Source organism: Podarcis pityusensis, assembly GCF_964106645.2.
Source record: "Podarcis pityusensis genome assembly, chromosome: 1".
Lineage (NCBI taxonomy): Eukaryota > Metazoa > Chordata > Lepidosauria > Squamata > Lacertidae > Podarcis > Podarcis pityusensis.
Genome location: NC_138028.1, coordinates 69,462,986 through 69,480,559, shown reverse-complemented (window position 1 = coordinate 69,480,559; position 17,574 = coordinate 69,462,986). Strand labels below are relative to the sequence as shown.

Below are 17,574 nucleotides of genomic sequence, written 5' to 3'. Positions count from 1 at the left end.
ACCTTCCTGCTGGAGCGGTACCTATTTATCTACTTGCACTTTGACGTGCTTTCGAACTGCTAGGTTGGCAGGAGCTGGGACCGAACAATGGGAGCTCACCCCTTCGCGGGAATTCGAACCACCAACCTTCTGATCGGCAAGTCCTAGGCTCTGTGGTTTAACCCACAGCATTCTAGGCAGCTTACAACATAATAAATACATTATATATTTGAGGAAAATATTGGTGCTTAACTTTAAAGCTCTATACATCTATTGGTACCTGAAGACTTGGTGATTTGAACATGAACCTACTCAGGGTAATATTTGAAGGCCTTCGTCTAAGTGCCCCTGTCAGCTGAGAGCAGCTTTCTTGGTTTTGGCATTCTGTTTATGGAAGAGTCGCCTCAGTTATCTTTCTGGCACTTTTAATTTCTAACACATAATGGAACTGTTTCAGTTAAGAACATAGGAAGCTGCCTTATAGTGAGTCATACCTTAGGTCCACAAAGCTCCACACTGTCTATACTGACAGGCAGCAGCAGCCTTTCAGGGTTTCAGGCAGAGGTTTCTCCCTTCTCTGTCTGGAGAGGCCAGGGATTGAAGCAGTGTTCTTTTACATACAAGCCACATGCTCTTCCACTGAACCACAACCCTTTCCCTTTAAGGGAACTGATGCTTTTATCCTGCTGTTTATTTGCTAATGTTGTATTTTTGAAATCGGTTGTATTTTTTCACACTTTTCTTTTTTGGTAGATTTATGTAAGCCACCCTGAAAGAATTTTTGCATAGAATGAGGGGGTTATGTACATATATAAAATAAATAAATCATGATCTGTATTCTGGTACACATTTAGCTCTGCAGCAATTAAAACCTGGAAAATCTATTAGTGTGAGCATTTCAAACTGAAGTTTACTGAATGACAACAATACTGGGTGCACCAAATACACTCTGCAAATAAATAGGCTTGTCCTAAAATCACAAAGTAGTCCAGCTGAGGGCTAACACACAAACGTTTATGCTGGAGGAGCTGCTGTAGAGATTGTACCTTGACCTTTGGGGCATGTTGACTTTGTTAATATACCACGTGGAGTGGTCAAGGACATGCCTTTTATACACTGTTGCAGAACTAGCTTAACTTTGTTCCTGGATCCGCTTCATCTTCCTCAATGGCAACTTTTCAGGTTGCTGTACACATCCCTACCACAAAAAGGAGAGAAGGCCGGCACTTTATCATGTGCCACAAGTCTGGAGTAGATTAGAATCAACTTACTTGGACAATGTTTTTTGGAAAAAATTGGATTCAGGCCCTGGAGGAAGGGATCAGCTGCTCTGAAGAGAATAAAAGATCAAGAACCTGGAGAGATTTCCAAGCCTGCCAGTGTTCAGTTTCCTGCCACTGGTCAGGCTTGTTCAGTTTATTTAGGACGCAGATGGGACAGTGACTAAGAACTCTCCATTAGCAATTTGTTCCTAAAACGTCTGGGTATTAAGAGGGACAACAGTTCTTATATTTTCAGGAAACTGAAGTGGCATTGTTAAATCAGGTTTCAGAGTGGTATAAGAGAACTTCTAGGTCCAGTGTGTTCATGGGTATGAAAAAACATACTTACACATCAAGGGAACTGTATAGGTTGGAAACTGTATGAGAAGGTTAAATGAAAAAGGGCAGATTCCTTGCCTTATAAGATATTCCATATCCTGGCTAGAGCTGGGTGATGCATTGGTAAATTGTCTGAAACGGGTTCAGATTCCAATACAGGTTTTTCAGCTGACAATACAGTATATTGTGGCAGCTTAAATTACCTGCAGATGGCAAAGGTGCAGATGGAGCCTAAGAAGGTTCTGGGCAAGCACCTTTTCAGGTTCGCTCTGCAAGTTCCCACACAGCTCGCGTGAGCTGGAGCGATATGGAGGCTCGCCCTGAGTGGTTTAACAAAGCCCCAATGCCCCTCTGGCTTGCGTGAGCTGGAGAAGCATTGGGGCTTGCTCAATAGGGCTGGGTGAAGAAGCAGCTAAGGTACATTCCAGACATCATGATGTATCAGCATATTGTGGTATTTAGCTATTGATACATCACAATGTTGACAACCAGATATCGCCCAGCCCTAATCCTGGTTTTTGCCAAACAGTGTATGTAGCTCAGTTTCCCTCCCCAAGACCATTTGTTTTCTATCTTCTGTCTGGCTACAGATGATTTAGGTGATAAATTTTAGAGGCAGCTGGATATTCAGTCACAAAGATTTCCGAACCTTGAGTAATTGCCACTCTAGTTTATTTAGAAAAAGAACTCTTTTGTTTTCCTGGAATTGGGGAAGAAGTGAAGACAACGGTATAACTGGACTACTCATAACTTACTTGAAGCCAGGTCCTGGTAGTAACAGACGATGGTATCGGTAAAATATAATAGAAAGATAATAAGGGAGTCTGACAGGTTGACAGGCATCATCTATTGTAAATGATTGAGATCAAAATGCTCTCCCAGCTCCCCCTTGATGAAAACAACTTTGAAGCAGGCAGGCAGAAAGTCATATTTAACCCATGAACCACACAGACAAAACAGTATCCAAGAACGTATGAACTGAAGATTCTTTGGCTCACTGCTGAAATACTGTATTCTGAAATATCAAGCTTTGCTGCCATGAATGAGTTTAAGCACTTAAATGTCCACCTGGCTGCATGACTGGATAAAATGAAGGATACCATTTAGGACTGATTTATACACGTGTTTAATGTTGCTTGATTATCAGATTATGTGATAGCACATTATCTCAGTGGTGCTTAGCTAAATATATGAATGGCAGTGCATCTGAAGTGATGGCAGGTGATTTCTTTGTTGTTTTATATGTGGTGGTTTTTTCATCGATAACTTGACAGTACTCAAATGTTGAACATGTATGCAAGGATTCATCCCCAGGACACCAAACGTAGGACATAACAATGACAGTGGCAAAGCTGTATGCAGCAGGGCTGGACAACCTCTGGTCCTCTAAATTCTGTACTCTGGCTGCCATTAACTACAGCAACCCATGGCTAATGGTTAGGGTTTATGGAAGTTGTAGTTTATCAATATCTAGACCTCCGTAGGTTCCCCACTCCTAGGCTGTAGTAAAATAAAACTCCCAGAAAGCTTTAGAAAGCTTACCCCTCAATGAAAAGGGAGGCTAGAAGCCTTCATGATGAAAGTTCTCCATGCTCAGGAAGATGTTAACATGGGGAACACTTTCCAATATGCATCCCATATACATGCATCCTAAGGCGATGTAGCCCTATATGGGACATCTCCCACACTTGAATGTTTGAATTGGATATGACACCAAGATCTGACAGAGGAAATTATAAAGGACTTTTCATAAGTACAACTGCAGTTGTACTTACTGCAGTTCAGGCACTGCTCCTCTTTGGTTGAGTCTCACACCAATAATACCAGAACTGGGAAACAGCATGGGGAGGGTGGGCAATATAGATGATGCAGCTCAGTTGTGGAGCTCCATAACTTGTCTAGGCCAGGGAAGATGATTAGGTCATTTGTTCTAAGTGCATACTTGGTTTAAAAAAACATAAGAGTCCACTACTGCCGGATGTGGTTATCCTTATTTATGACAAAGTGGACATAAAGTTTTCCCCAGGGCAATTTCTTGACCACAAAGAATCAGGACAAAAATTGAATGTCTCTATGCAGCAGCCGAAAGGTTTATTGTAAAAGTTTCTGGGTGAAGTGAAAAAGAAATGATTTTCTCATACATTTCTGATACTGCCAAATAAAAGGGACTCAAGTTAATGTGTCTTGATGTTATCCATCTGGTACCAAGACCTTCTGGTGACATGGCTGGCTATGGTGGTTCCTCAAGTACCTGCCACAATGAAAATGCAGCTCACTCATCAAGATCATTCAAATATGGGGAAATTTGTCCTTCCCTGTCTCTTGAATCATCTGCCAGGTTTTCAAGTATGCCACCTGAAACCAGTTGAAAGGGGTAACACTGTGTTCTTCAGAGTGTCAGGTCTGAGAAGTACAGTGGTACCTCGGGTTAAGAACTTAATTTGTTCTGGAGGTCTATTCTTAACCTGAAACTGTTCTTAACCTGAGGTACCACTTTAGCCAATGGGGCCTCCAGCCGCGCAATTTCTGTTCTCATCCTGAAGCAAAGTTCTTAACCCGAGGTACTATTTCTGGGTTAGCAGAGTCTGGAACCTGAAGCGTCTGGAACCCGAGGTACCACTGTATAATAATTTAAGACCATTGCAAGACTCTTTACCCTTGTAGCTTACAGTCAAATGACGGCAAGGAATAGTGTCATGAACACATCTGCCCCAAGCAGAGAAACACAGCAGGAGTTTGGAAGCAGTCAGACAGCTGGGAGCAGTTCCCCTCCCCTGACACAGAATGGAATGTAGATAAGGTGTCAGCAGAGAGTGGGAGGAGAGAAGTCAGCTCGCTCAAGAAGCACAGGCAGCTTCGGGAAAACAAGAGGGGTAGCTTTTTGTCACTGGAAGAGGAGTTAATTAACCCCTGGAGCCCAAAGAACAGACGTATGGGAAAGGTCTTAGGCAGAAAACAAACCCGGAAGTATAAGGGTCATAGGTTCAGGATATTCTGCAGAACCCGGAAACATTCCCCAGAAGGGTCAACTGACTCGTAAAGCAAATGCTCAGTTAGACATCCAAGGCTAATTGTTTGTATTGCAATAAATTTTCAAGCTAATTACGACTTGTGTGCTGTGTTATCAAGATGGCAGCCTCGGCTCCTGACAACTAGGTTGCCCCAGAGGTCAGTCTTAGGAGGACAATCTCACAATGGCAGGTGGAAGCTACCAATGGCTTCCTGATTCAGTTGTTAGCAATGCAACGTGGGACCAACCACATAGAAGTGACCCACACTGAGTATGAATCTGCTCTCTCCAGAGAATATTTATCCGATAAACTAACTTCACTTTCAGTAAAGTGAAGTGATAATTCATATAAGTGAGTCATCACTATAAGCTATTTTAAACCTTAGATGAAAAAAGAAAATGTTCAGTGCTTTTGATATTTCATCAAATAAAGACCAAGGGAACTAGAAGATGCCATGGCTCACTACTCACCCACCAGGTTTGAAAATAGACCGCTTGAAACCGTGTGACAACAAGTGGTAGCTATGACAGGTCACATGCTTATGCATCCGGAACTTTAAAAGCAACCTGATCTGCTATTTTGCCCCAATTCAGAATGTAATCCTTCTGTTTATTTTTTTAGTTTATTGGAGGTTCATTGCAGGGTCTTTCAATTGTAAAATTCCAAATACGGATGTTTCAGTATTATCTTCAAGCGCAGGTCAAAGTATGCAGCAGTGCTTTACAGCTGGTGTTTGTCTAAGGAAGGTGGAGCCATGTTCTGCACAGAGAAGTTGGAAGAAACTTACAAAAATAAAGCTTGGGCTGAAAAATACAGAAAGTAGGAAAGCCATAATTTGTGCAATTATAAAACTAATAGTAAAAAGGATCTCAAGAAAATCTCTGGACGCAGATCTGTCAAACATGCAAGATCTTATGCAACTCCAGAAAAATAAGTTGATTCAAACCTTCTTGTATATATCTTAACACACCCACACAAGGTTGTGAATCAGCAAAGCAAAAGTGGTAGTTTATTCCTGATTAATGTAGCAATGTTTGCCAAAAGAGCTTCCCACAAAACAACATGTCAGACATCATACATGGTTTTTGTTCCTGTTGCCCCCTTGCTTTCCCAGTGTCCTTGCATGGCACTTCGCTTGCTGGGGCCACAAGTTGTCCTAAAATAAAGACCATCTGCCATAGGACGCTACTAGCTGTGCTGTTTGACATAATTAAAGAAAGATGTGTTTTAGGCCTGGTTCAGATGTAAAGCCTGGGGGAAAAAATTCTTAAGTAATTTTTATTTGCGTTTTTACATACAGTTCAAAAAGCGTAAGTAAAGCTTAAAAGGAGAAAAATGAGAACAAAACCAGGACACAAAACAAATGTATTGCTCTGCTTTCCTTTGGACCACACCAACAAGGCCAGGGGGCGGGTCTTGTTGTCTGGGCAGCCCAGGACTTCCATACACACTGTCCAGGCTTGTGTCCCGGGGAGGGCACTTTATTGCTGCTAATGCAGCCGTTTGGGTGGAGGTGTACTCATTGACTCACGAGACGGAAGATGCCAACATTTTAGACATGGAGGCTTTCCTCAATGCTCTGCAGGAGATACCCCAAAGAGGGAAGGTATTTGGCAGGAGGAAAATCAGCCTTGATGGGATGATGTTTGTATCACTCAGGTTGGCTGTCCGGCTCAGCCAGGAGGGCTGAGTGGAGTGATGCCTCTGCTCAATCCAGCCCCTACTCCCAAGTCTGGCATAAAGTGGGGGAGCAGGGAGTGGATTGCTCTGCTCTTCTCTAAAAAATAAATGTGATTGTAGGTAGATTCTTCTGACCAAACTGCGGGAGGCAGTGGAAGACAGGAGTGCCTGGCGTGCTCTGGTCCATGGGGTCATGAAGAGTCGGACACGACTAAACGACTAAACAACAACAAGGTAGATTCTGCATTACTGTTCATATTTTAGGTTCATATTTTAAACAAGTAATCATTTTAAAAAGATTTAAAATAGTCCATTAAAACAACTCCCTATTGGCCCAGCCTGCATCTGCTAAATGCCAGCCTCAGATATGTTCCCTCCACATAACACAATGTCAAAATACAGTCCTTTCTAAGTGACACTAAATCTAAATATTAGCCAAAATTATTTGGCAATCTATTTGCTAGCCACATAAATAAAGCTTTTATGTAATAATATCATGTAACGCAGGGAAAAGAATGCAAAGCAAAGAAGGATGATTCAACTAGGGCAAAGGTAAAAATGGTTGAAGTTCACCAAGTGAAAGTGGGGTTTAATATTTGCAAAAGGATCTAGATAAATATGTTGTACTGCACCATCACACAGTGGCAGTTACAAAAATGGACTTTAACCATCTGTAATGTTCTCATATGGATGCAATATTAGGAATCATGCACATTGGTGGGTGGAACATGGCAATATTGTGTTGTTGCTTAAGAATGTGGTTACAGAACTAGACTTTAGATCATATGGGAGCCAAATGTTTGGAAAGAAATGAACATCATGTGGCAGCAGGCCAGGTAGAAGGTGTGATAGTTATTCCTGGAATGAACAGGGATTTTTTTTTTTTTTTTAAATTCCAGCTCAGCATTTCAACTTTCTGAAGTGACCATTTGGTAGCCATAAAGAGCCAAAACTCTTGCATGATAGCAGATATGAAAAATAAGAACACTGTGTGCAGTCACTTGCATTCAGCCCAAGGACACTTAAAGATCAAATAAAGATAACTGCCTGGCTATGATGGGTTGTACGTATTGGAATGTTAATAATGAAATCACTATACTAACAAAGCATGAGAAAATTACATGCATAGATGGTGATGCTAAACTTTATCCTAAACCACTTCCCCCCACATCTGTTAACTTTTTGCATTTAGTGTACTTTGATTCACAGATTTAGGATGCTGTAGGTCTGCTTATTGTGTTTCCAATTAATTACCGACAATCCTGTGCTTGAGATAGGAAGAGGAAATCGATTAGTATGACACACATAGTATAATGATGCACAGTTATTTTATTCCAGCTGGAAAATGGAGACGGTGAAGCAAAATAAGTGAAATGTCATTGTAAATAATGTATTGATGTTGTTGCAGTAGCATGCTAAGCCAGTATCTGGGCCTATTTTGCAGGTCTTAGACCAGCACATACAAAATGACTTGGAGCTGAAGATGTGATCTGACAACAGGTTTTGCAACTGAAGAGATACAAGGTGATACAAACACTCTTTCTGTATTGTTATATCTGTAAAGTGCAATTTACACATGAGATAAATTCAAACAAACTCATTAGCTTTTGCTCCTACAGCAATAATTTCACATATCCAGGTAGCACATTTCCATTCTAACATTGTTGCTCCTAATTTGTGCTTCCTAATTAGCACCTATGGGACGTGGGTGGAGCTGTGGGTTAAACCAGAGCCTAGGGCTTGCCGATTGGAAGGTTGGCGGTTCGCTCCCTGCTCCTGTCAACCTAGCAGTTCGAAAGCATGTCAAAGTGCAATTAAGATAGATAGGTACCGCTCCGGCGGGAAGGTAAACGGCGTTTCCGTGTGCTGCTCTGGTTCGCCAGAAGCAGCTTAGTCATGCTGGCCACATGACCCACAAGCTGTATGCCGGCTCCCTTGGCAAATAAAGCGAGATGAGCGCCGCAACCCCAGAGTCATCCGCGAATGGACCTAAGGGTCAGGGGTCCCTTTACCTTTTAAGTAGCACCTGCTTTTCCAGCTGTTTTTCAAAGTAGCCCATTTTATATTTGTTCTTTTTCCTTCTCAGTCTCCTATTTTCATTCCCGTTTTTAGTTCTCTCACTCTTTCATATTCATTTTAGTATGCTCTAATTCTGGATTTACCTTTTAAATTAAAAAGAAACATTTTTTCTGTGCAGCGATTAGGGCACTAGGATGTACACCAGAAGGGCTTAAACAGCACAGTTAAACTCACCTGAATACTGAACGAAATCACTCACACAAATGGCTTATCATGCAGAGCTAGTTCATAGTTCTCTGTCATGTGTGAAATGAGCTTTACAGTACTTTGCAGTTTGCCATCCTTTTTTTTTAATAAAAAAGTAGTTGTGTATGTCCCCTGCAAAGATGTGTGTGTATGTGTGAGAGGGAAATTTCTGTGGAATTGTGATGTAGCAGGATGCTGCAAGTGAAAAGAAAAATCAAGAAAGCCAGTTATACATAGAAACATAATAATCCTCCCCCCCCCCCAAAAAAAACCTAATGCTGGAAGGGGCAGGACAATATTTATTTTTTGGTTTATGTAAAAGCATTTATAAACAATTTAATACTTTTTAAAATCTCAAAGTGGTGTACAATACAAAAACAATAAACAATATCATTAAAACAACAATACAATATAAAACAGTATAATAAAAGTATTTTAAAACAAAAGAAAGAATTAGGGATCCACAGCAACACAATGCCACCAACTCCTAACTCACAGAGACAGTCCAGGAGGATGCCATGATCAGTGTATTGAAAGCCAATGCGAGATAAGCAATGTATTTTTATGTTGTGAAACAAACAAACAAACAAACAAACAAACAAACAAACAAACAGGGTCATCCATCCAAGGCCTATTTTGTTTCAAAGCTGGGCTTGAACCCAAACTGAAATGCGTCAAGATAATCAGCTTCCTTCAAGAGTGTCTGCAGCTGGACTGCTGCTATTCCATAGTAAAATGAAGGTCTTAGCAGGATTGCGGGCTCTGACTTCTGGAAAACCCCCCAAAGCATTAATGAATTTCTCTAATTCCACAAGTCTTTGCAAGTGGACACTATGAAGGACCCCTCACCACTGTAGGAGGAAGACACATGATGTAAGACCAAACGTAACCATGTCTGACCATGACAACGGTCAATTCAAACCTCTCCCTCCCCACCCATATTCAGACCGCCACCCCTCACACCCTGAGGTAAAGACCAAATCAGGGTATGTATGCGATATCCTATGCATTGGGCTGCTGACAACTTTGAACAGCCCTGTGGATTTCATGGAGAACATGAAGTTTTGATCTTACCCTACACTTGATAGAGCTATTGCGCTACCAGAACCAGTGCCATGGAGTTCTCCCAACACCACACCTTGAGGCTACCAAGGTACAGGCCTTCATAGCCCACCCCAGGATGGAAAGGCTTCCTGGTGAACAAGACACACTCTATGGGCCACAGAGACTCCCCCTCTCTGGACCTCCAAACAAGGTGGATGCTGCACCAGATATCTGTTAAACCTTGAATCAAATCCACTCTGCCCAACTCACCCAGGTCTCAGTAATACAGGCTAGACAGGTTCCTTCATTCGTAATCAAACTAAACAGTACCACCAACTCATTTGGCCACCCAGTGCCTGTAATTAATGGCCTGTATAGTCATCTAGAAGATCACCCATACATCCAATGGCCCCCCTACCTGTGGTCACTTGTATAGGGTCACCATCAGTTTCCTCTCCTCTACTGTAGTGTCTCACATCTCGACTCATACACATTCGCTTCCAAATCTCAGGACCCTGAATAAGAAGCTCCTAACACAATTGCCCAATAGATCACATTGCCACCAACCATATATCTTGTGGATGTGTCCATGAATGATTGCCATGCTCTTATCAGGTCACCATTTCCCAGCACTCTGCCTCTCAATCAAAATACTGGGTTAGGCCTTTCACCCAGGAATCAATCCAATCAAACCAACCAGGTAATCATTAGTTTGAGGACGACCCTACAGAATCCCTGTGGAGCTGATGATTAAGGCAGATAAAGGTGCCTGCTATTAGGAACTGCCAAGTCAGGGCTGGCTGGCCATTCTAGGAAACCAAACCCCTTTGCAGAGCCAAACTGTCCTGCAAGAACATCACAGGTCAAAGTGACAAGCAAGCAGCAGATGTGGAGGAGATGGTCTTAGCGTCTTCTGCATCTGCTGCTACAGGTGACTGCTAATACTTCATGAGAAAATCTACTCAAAATTATGTTATCTACATTAAATTTAATATCTGGGATGTGAAAGATTGTGAAACATTTGAATGTTAGGAAAATAACAAAACAAGTACCAAGGTTACCATCATAAGATGCTTATATTGCATGCAAATAAACCCAAGAATGGTGCACTATCTGAATAGAAAATGTCACCAGTTTATGGGCTATATACGGTAATTTACTTGCTCTATTTTTTATCATAGAAATTTCACAAAATCTTGCTGTTGGCAGCTATGCCCTAAATTACAGTGTGTTTTGGGGCACATTTAAAGATAAATTGGAGGGCATACTTAGAATAATTTTTTTGATGAAGTGTTAATACTCAATGAAAAGGCCCCCTAAACCAACTGTTTTCCTGCAGACTACGGAAAATGCCAGATGTCTAAGCCTTCCTATGGCAGTTCTGGTGCTAAAAGGCTCAAGTAATCAACTGTTGTTGAACATGCCATTTGTATATTGTATCCATATTCATGTTGCATGTGGATTATTATTTTTTTGTATTCACTTAATACAGAAGCACAACTTTTCTAAGCAAGTAATAATAGTGAAATATTACTGGCCGCCTGTAGTATTAATGGAATGTTGTGAGTTTAATAATGATAAAACACACTTAAGAACAAGTCTTTTCCACATACAAGATGGCACTTGCCTGTATAAAAATATGAATTTTATTACAGGGTTATTTGGAATATAATTTAACTGTACAGTTATATGAGGCAAGGTATTTATTGTATACCACTCGGTAGAGGAAAGAAGGGATGCTTTCTTAAGAAGTATCTTTATTACAAGTTGGTTAGCATATACTGGTTATGTAACATACATAAAATAATTAAAATTGGCTAGTTACAACCATAGAAGTAGTGTACATTTTAAACAACTATAGAACAGAATAATTATACAAAGTACATATAAAAGTACTTCATATACAAAGAAAAATACATGAATGTGCAAACACCATTTTTCATAGGTGGTGGTTTATTGGCTGAAAATGCTAGAAAAATCCTTCATTCCTGTTTGTTTTTGGGATTCCAATGTATTTAAAACAGATGTATTTCCTAGTCTGAGTACAATGTGAAATCTGTATTCACGATTTACTTTTAAAAATATAGAAAAAGTAGTGGTTTTTTTTAAAAAAAGGTAAACAATTTCAGTAACTGAAATTCTATAAATGAAGTCAGTTTGGTTAGTTGGTAGTGACCCAGTTCACATGAGATTGTAAACCATGGTTTGATGTTAGAATGAAAAGCCACAATGAGCCTTGGGCTAATATGCTCCCTTCCTCACCTCTTCTAGCACACTTGTGTTGAGCAGAATGAAAGCTCCCTCTTCCCTTTTACATCAACCACATTTGAATATTCTGTCCAATTCCTAAACTGTACCTGCTATTAACCATCATTAGTGAAAATACCCCAGCTTTGTAAAATATGGGTTCAAATTGCCTTGTTTTCACTAATTACAGTTAAGACCAGTCATCCCCAAACTCAGCCCTCCAGATGTTTTGGGACTACAACTCCCATCATCCCTAGCTAACAGGACCCGTGGTCAGGGATGATGGAGGGCCGGGTTTTAGGACACCTGGTTAAGACTAAACGGTTTGAGTGGGAAGCTTTTGAGTTGTTCCTCTTTGCTGCACCAGAAGAGGAGGGAATAGCATGCAAGCTCAACACTCGCTGGTTTGTCATTGTTACACTTGACCATAGTTTAGCATGACATGTGAATGTAGCCATTAAGTTACAAGCAACATTACTAAACACTAGAAAATACTGACCAGTATGTACAAACTCTGACATATTAGCTTGATATTTAAACATATTAGTACTTAAAACAAAAACATGACATGTTAGCTATCTAGAGACTCCACACTCAAAGTCATCACAGATTGCACCAAGTCAAACTTGTTATTAATTTTGTACTGTAAAAAAACCAACAACATTCCTCAAAGATTTTTAAGATGAACAAACACAATGTTAGCAAATGTAAAAAATCTAAAAACATTCTTCCAATTCATGTGCAAAAATGTTTTTAAAGTATCAAATCACACCATATTATGCCCAATTATGTACATATTCTTTATCTGTAATCACTGTTATCTAGCTAGCATTCTGCTATAAATAATTTACCTCTATCCTTCAAATGTCTGCTTTCAAGGATTTCAGTGCAAGTGTTTGTTTCGTTTAGTGCATTTATCATTGTGTTATTTCATTTTACAACGAGCAGAACAGCACATAAATTAATATACAACTTTTTATATTTCTTAGGCTTTTCTCCCAAGTGATTTGTAGAAGGTTTCGACCTTTGTCAGTTTTATTGTTGCCTTCATTATTGTTGTCTTCATTTATCTACTGCCACAGGTAAAGAGAATGTAAATAAAAAATGATGTATCCTTCAACTATCTAGATATATCTGGAGACAAAAATATCAGGAAAGAAACCTTTCTTAAACTTTTTTGGTTTCTAGAATAAATGCCTTAAGACTCTGTCATGCATATTTATTGGTTTCCAGACCATGGTTACAGGGCTAGAGGATAGCCTGCACAATCCATTCTTTCCATCCCCTCTGGGTAATCTTTTGGGAAGTGCAGCAGCTCAGAGGGTTGGAGAAGTCTCCTGAAAAATGTGGGCTGTGTTGTGTTGGGTGGTAGTGGGGAGGGGAAAATTACCTGAAATTTGGTTGAGGAACCTTGCATGAGCCTGATTATAGACACTTCCCCCTTCCCACTATATAGCCCTGTACAACCACAACCAACATTTTTCAGGAGGGTCCCTCAGCTGCCCGGAAAGGCTTTTCAGAAGAAAAAAATAGTTGTGCAAACTGTATTTTGTTTATGCACCTGTGGGATACAATTCTTAATGGGTCTTGAAGATTTTAATAATGCTGTATAAGATTTACTAGCCTGATAATTGACTCCCTTGCTGAAACACTGGAAAATAGAGGGTTATTTGGAAGAAACTGTTCACAAATAGCAAGTCTGAGATAACAGCATATCCCAGTACAATACAGCCTGGTCATCAGGCCTGCAAATCTATTGAAGAGAACCATTTTGCAGGCAGAGAAGTTAATTGATTTTGAGTGTTTTCCATACGGAGAGTCATAATACAGGCTATATGGTTAAGGAAAGGCAATGTTTTGAGTATTTATGGCTGAAATATAAGGCTGCTTGATCTGCAATAACAAATCTTGTTATAATCCAAAGTGATTTTATTTTGCATATGGAATCATTTCCTTTCTGCTGTTGGCAGCAAAGCAAAATTCCTAATTATGCATCTGAAATACAGCTCTGTATTCGGTCCATCCACTGCTGGGCACTTTGTGCATCTTGGGCACAGAAATTATATACACGTTTACTTGTCTTCAGCTGCAAAATGAAAAGTAAAGATAAGAAAATTGTGTCCTTAAAATGCATTCAATTTCCATACTTTCTTAAGCATAATTTTAAGCTTATTGTGGCCAATGTATACTTTGCGCAGCACACATTAATTTGGTGTTTGTAGATCACATGTCTCCCAGTGATAAATTGTAATTTTTGACAGGAGGACCCAACTATTGAGGAACTACTGCCAGCTCATGGTTCCCATTTCCCTCCCCTTCAGACATTAGAAGGTTTACCAAGAGATAGGCTGAAGACAGATAGCAGACTTGCCTCCTTCCGAGTGTTTAAATTTGACATCTTAGATATTCTGGAAATATATGAATTGTCTTTCTTAAAGAGAATAAAATACACAGTCTTTAATAATGGCTAGAATTGATACTTCTTGAGATATTGTATTGCTTGTATTTCATCTTCCCAGAAAAAGTGCTAAAACTTGGGCTGGCAACTTGAAAATCCTACATACTAAGTAATAACCCTCAAAAGGTTACTTTTTGTTTCATTCCAATATATATATAAAGTTGTCAATTTTGGTTATAGAAGAGTTCCATGCATTTGGGCTGACGATGGCTTCCAAACAAGATACGGTGGTACCTTGGTTCTTGAACAAAATCCATGTTGCATGTTTGGGTTCCGAAAAACATTTGGAAATGGAAGCAATTACTTCTGGGTTTTCAGCGTTTGAGAACCAAAGTGTATGACAACAGAGCTGTTCAGGAACCGAGGTTCCACTGTACAGGCATTATATGAACACTTGTGAACATTATTCCTGTGGGCTCTTTTCCTCCTCAAAGAAGGTTTGGGAGGATTGCAGAAATCCAGCATATCATGCCTGTGATACATTACAATGAATTAGTGATATGGGGGTGGGAATTTATCTGTTCAGGATTATTGTCCTGCCATGTGTAATTTCTACTTTGACAGGCAGAATATTCAGGACATTTTTGCCTTACACTTGAGCTGAAACTCATATTCAAAAGGATGCAGCCATGAATAGCAGTGTGCTTTTTTATCAGCATTCAAGAGTAAAACCAATATGTGTCAATCAAGAGCCTTACCTTAGCAGCAGACAGCAGTGTTGTTTTATGTATTTTATTTTTTTAAAGTTTTCTTAAAATGGAGACAGGGACTAAGGCTATCTGATGAAAACTTCAAAAACATGAAGTTTGCTTGGTGTGAGTGTATGTGTGTGTTTGAGAGACAGATGCAAACACACAGAGGGAGTAGGGATTTTTGGCACTAATATGAAGTAGCCCAAGGTCTGTAGCCAATATACTTACATCAAAGAATGCTCTCTCATTAGCATGCTTTGGAGCACCCATAGTAGGTGAAGCAGGTATCACACTTTCTACTTCTGCAAGATCGATATGGCCCTTGCAGCATGCATCCTCAACAGAATCATAATATCTTAGCTAGTAACGAAAGAAGAAAATTATACACTATGAAAAGGAACAACAAATAGATTACACACTGGAGAACCTAACAATTGCCATAGTTTTCACAGAGTTTGAACCACTAGAATTTGAGTAGACTGCAATTTACAATAATATTGGAGTAACTTGCTGCTTATAAATTCTGCAAAGAAACACATCAACCTAGGTATTATTCAATGGCAGCTCTCAAAATTCCACTCAAAGGCACTTCAGTTCACAAACTCAGCGGTGCTGGCTGTACACGTCCCAAGAGCCAGTGTGATATACTTAGGAGTGTTGAAGTAAGAGCTAGGACCACCGTTCAAATCTCCACTGAGGTATAAACCTCACTGAGTGACATTGGGCCACTCACTCAGCCTAACCTACCTCACAGGCTTCTTGTGAGGATGAAATGGGGAGGGGGAAACCATGCATGCTGCTTTTAACTCCTTGGATTAAAGGTGGGATATAAATGCAATAAAATAACTAGATCAATTCCAGTCTCTTTAGGGGAGGAGGGATGCAGCAGAGCACCCAAAGCTTCACCTTGGGGTTGGAACATTTTTTTCAAAAAGATCTTTGATTGTCTAAAAATCTAACTGTCCTCTGCGTGAGAGATTACATAATAAACATAGACAGATGTTACAAACTCAGGAGCTATAATTAGGCATTTTGAATGGACTATATTTTGAGGAGCCATCCACGGGTGATTAACTTGCAGAATTTATTGTGTTCAGAGGCAGCGTACCTCAGGATCAAATGCTCAGGATCAGGGAATAAAACAGGGTGTGCTACGATACCTTGCCCAGTACTACTTCCCAGGATCACCTGTTTGACAGCCACTAGACTAGATCTTTGGTCTCACCTAGCAAGGCAGTTCTTATGGCCCTATGTGCAAGGGTGCTGTGGAAACTCTCAACACACAAACTGAGCAGTTCATTTGCTGCTGTTTTCTGAAACATAGATTCTAGTCTGAAGTCAGAAAGCATCTCCTTGCTTCACTAAATCTGATAAGGTGCCCAAACTCAGGCCTCTTAAAGAAACATCTGTAAGCAGGGAGATCAGATAGTACAATTGCTTTCTCTCCCCCCCCCCCCGCCCAGCCTAGTGGTATAATTATTTATTGCAGTCTCTACAAAACTTATTTTGCACGAATAATAAGATTATTCTATTAGAAAACAGAAGTAGATCTTACTTGGTGTTTGGTAACATCTAGCACAAACCAACGAGGTTTCCAGCCTTTCAACAAAGCTCCTCTTTTGTAAAGTGTACCTTCAAATGATCTTAAGGAAAAGAAAAGATATATATATATATAAATATGCATTTACTCTTAAGCTTTCGAGTGCCACCTAAGTAAGCATTTACGTATCAGTATCAGTAATTACCTCATATTTCTCATTAAATCTATATTTTCTTTAATGAGAATTGTACATGCATCCCTACAAGGTCAATGCATTTGGAATAGTGCGATCCTTGGATAACCATGAGGTTTAAAGTGTTTTATCTGTTATCAAAAGTACTGTTTGTATTGTATGCCAGACTATGTAGCAATTATTTCTCTGTGTAGAGTCTTAATGCAACTAGTATCTTGCCTCTAAATGAAATATGGCCATTAGGAGGAAAGAAGCCAGATGCCTTAGATTGTAAATGGACATAATTATGAATTAAGCTGAAAATAAAAATGCAGATTTAATAAATGGTATCTCATTACTCAAAAGCATTAAATAGTCAGCATACATCCCCAGAAACATTTCTTCTTTGAGCCAAGGATTTACCTCAAAATTATTTTGAAGAAAAAAATACAAATAATGTGAATAAAACAGTATTTTAAAAATAGCAAAATTTTTAAGAGAGACAGTAGCTAGTTGTCTGTACTTGATTTGCTAGGTTTTCTATTTCAATATGGTATTGTTTTTAATACCCTGATTACTTTTTTGTTATATTTGATGAGCTGCAGTTTGAAACAGCAGATTAAGAAATGGATGTGACTCTCCTTCCTAGCTGAAAAAGAGGTGTATCATATGCTAACCACTCAAATTACCTATTTTCATCATTCTTTGATGTGAACTGATTGTACAGCGTAGTTACTCTCCTTTCCACACCATTGGAGGGTGAGATGTTGGTGTTCTGTTCTTCACCCAATCCACTGTCTGGTAGATGTAACAAAGACCTCTTTTGATAAGAATGCAGATTGGCAGACATGATTGCTGACGAGCCAGAAGGATGTCTCCCATGCT

General features: G+C 39.8%; 1 protein-coding gene and 1 long non-coding RNA gene across 8 annotated transcripts in view; one reads left to right on the top strand and one right to left on the bottom strand.

Moving 5' to 3' along the window:
- LOC308481344 overlaps positions 1-13,034 on the top strand; it is a 56,355-nt gene extending 43,321 nt beyond the window's left edge. For 5 of the 6 annotated variants that reach the window (XR_013988567.1, XR_013988569.1, XR_013988570.1 and 2 more), the window contains 2 exons: positions 7,716-7,795; positions 12,817-13,034. This is a non-coding gene — a long non-coding RNA (uncharacterized lncRNA). Of the gene's footprint in view, positions 1-6,391; positions 6,506-7,715; positions 7,796-12,816 lie in introns of all 6 variants that reach the window. The other variant, XR_013988568.1, reaches the window with a different exon arrangement.
- SBF2 (SET binding factor 2) overlaps positions 8,650-17,574 on the bottom strand; it is a 212,872-nt gene continuing 203,947 nt past the window's right edge. For both annotated transcript variants that reach the window (XM_081013068.1, XM_081013069.1), the window contains 5 exons: positions 17,379-17,572; positions 16,533-16,620; positions 15,206-15,337; positions 9,491-13,913; positions 8,650-9,380 (listed from right to left, as the gene is read on the bottom strand). In XM_081013068.1, the coding sequence (XP_080869194.1) occupies positions 13,815-13,913; positions 15,206-15,337; positions 16,533-16,620; positions 17,379-17,572 (513 nt within the window). In that variant the 3' untranslated portion in view covers positions 8,650-9,380; positions 9,491-13,814. The remainder of the gene's footprint in view (positions 9,381-9,490; positions 13,914-15,205; positions 15,338-16,532; positions 16,621-17,378; positions 17,573-17,574) is intronic.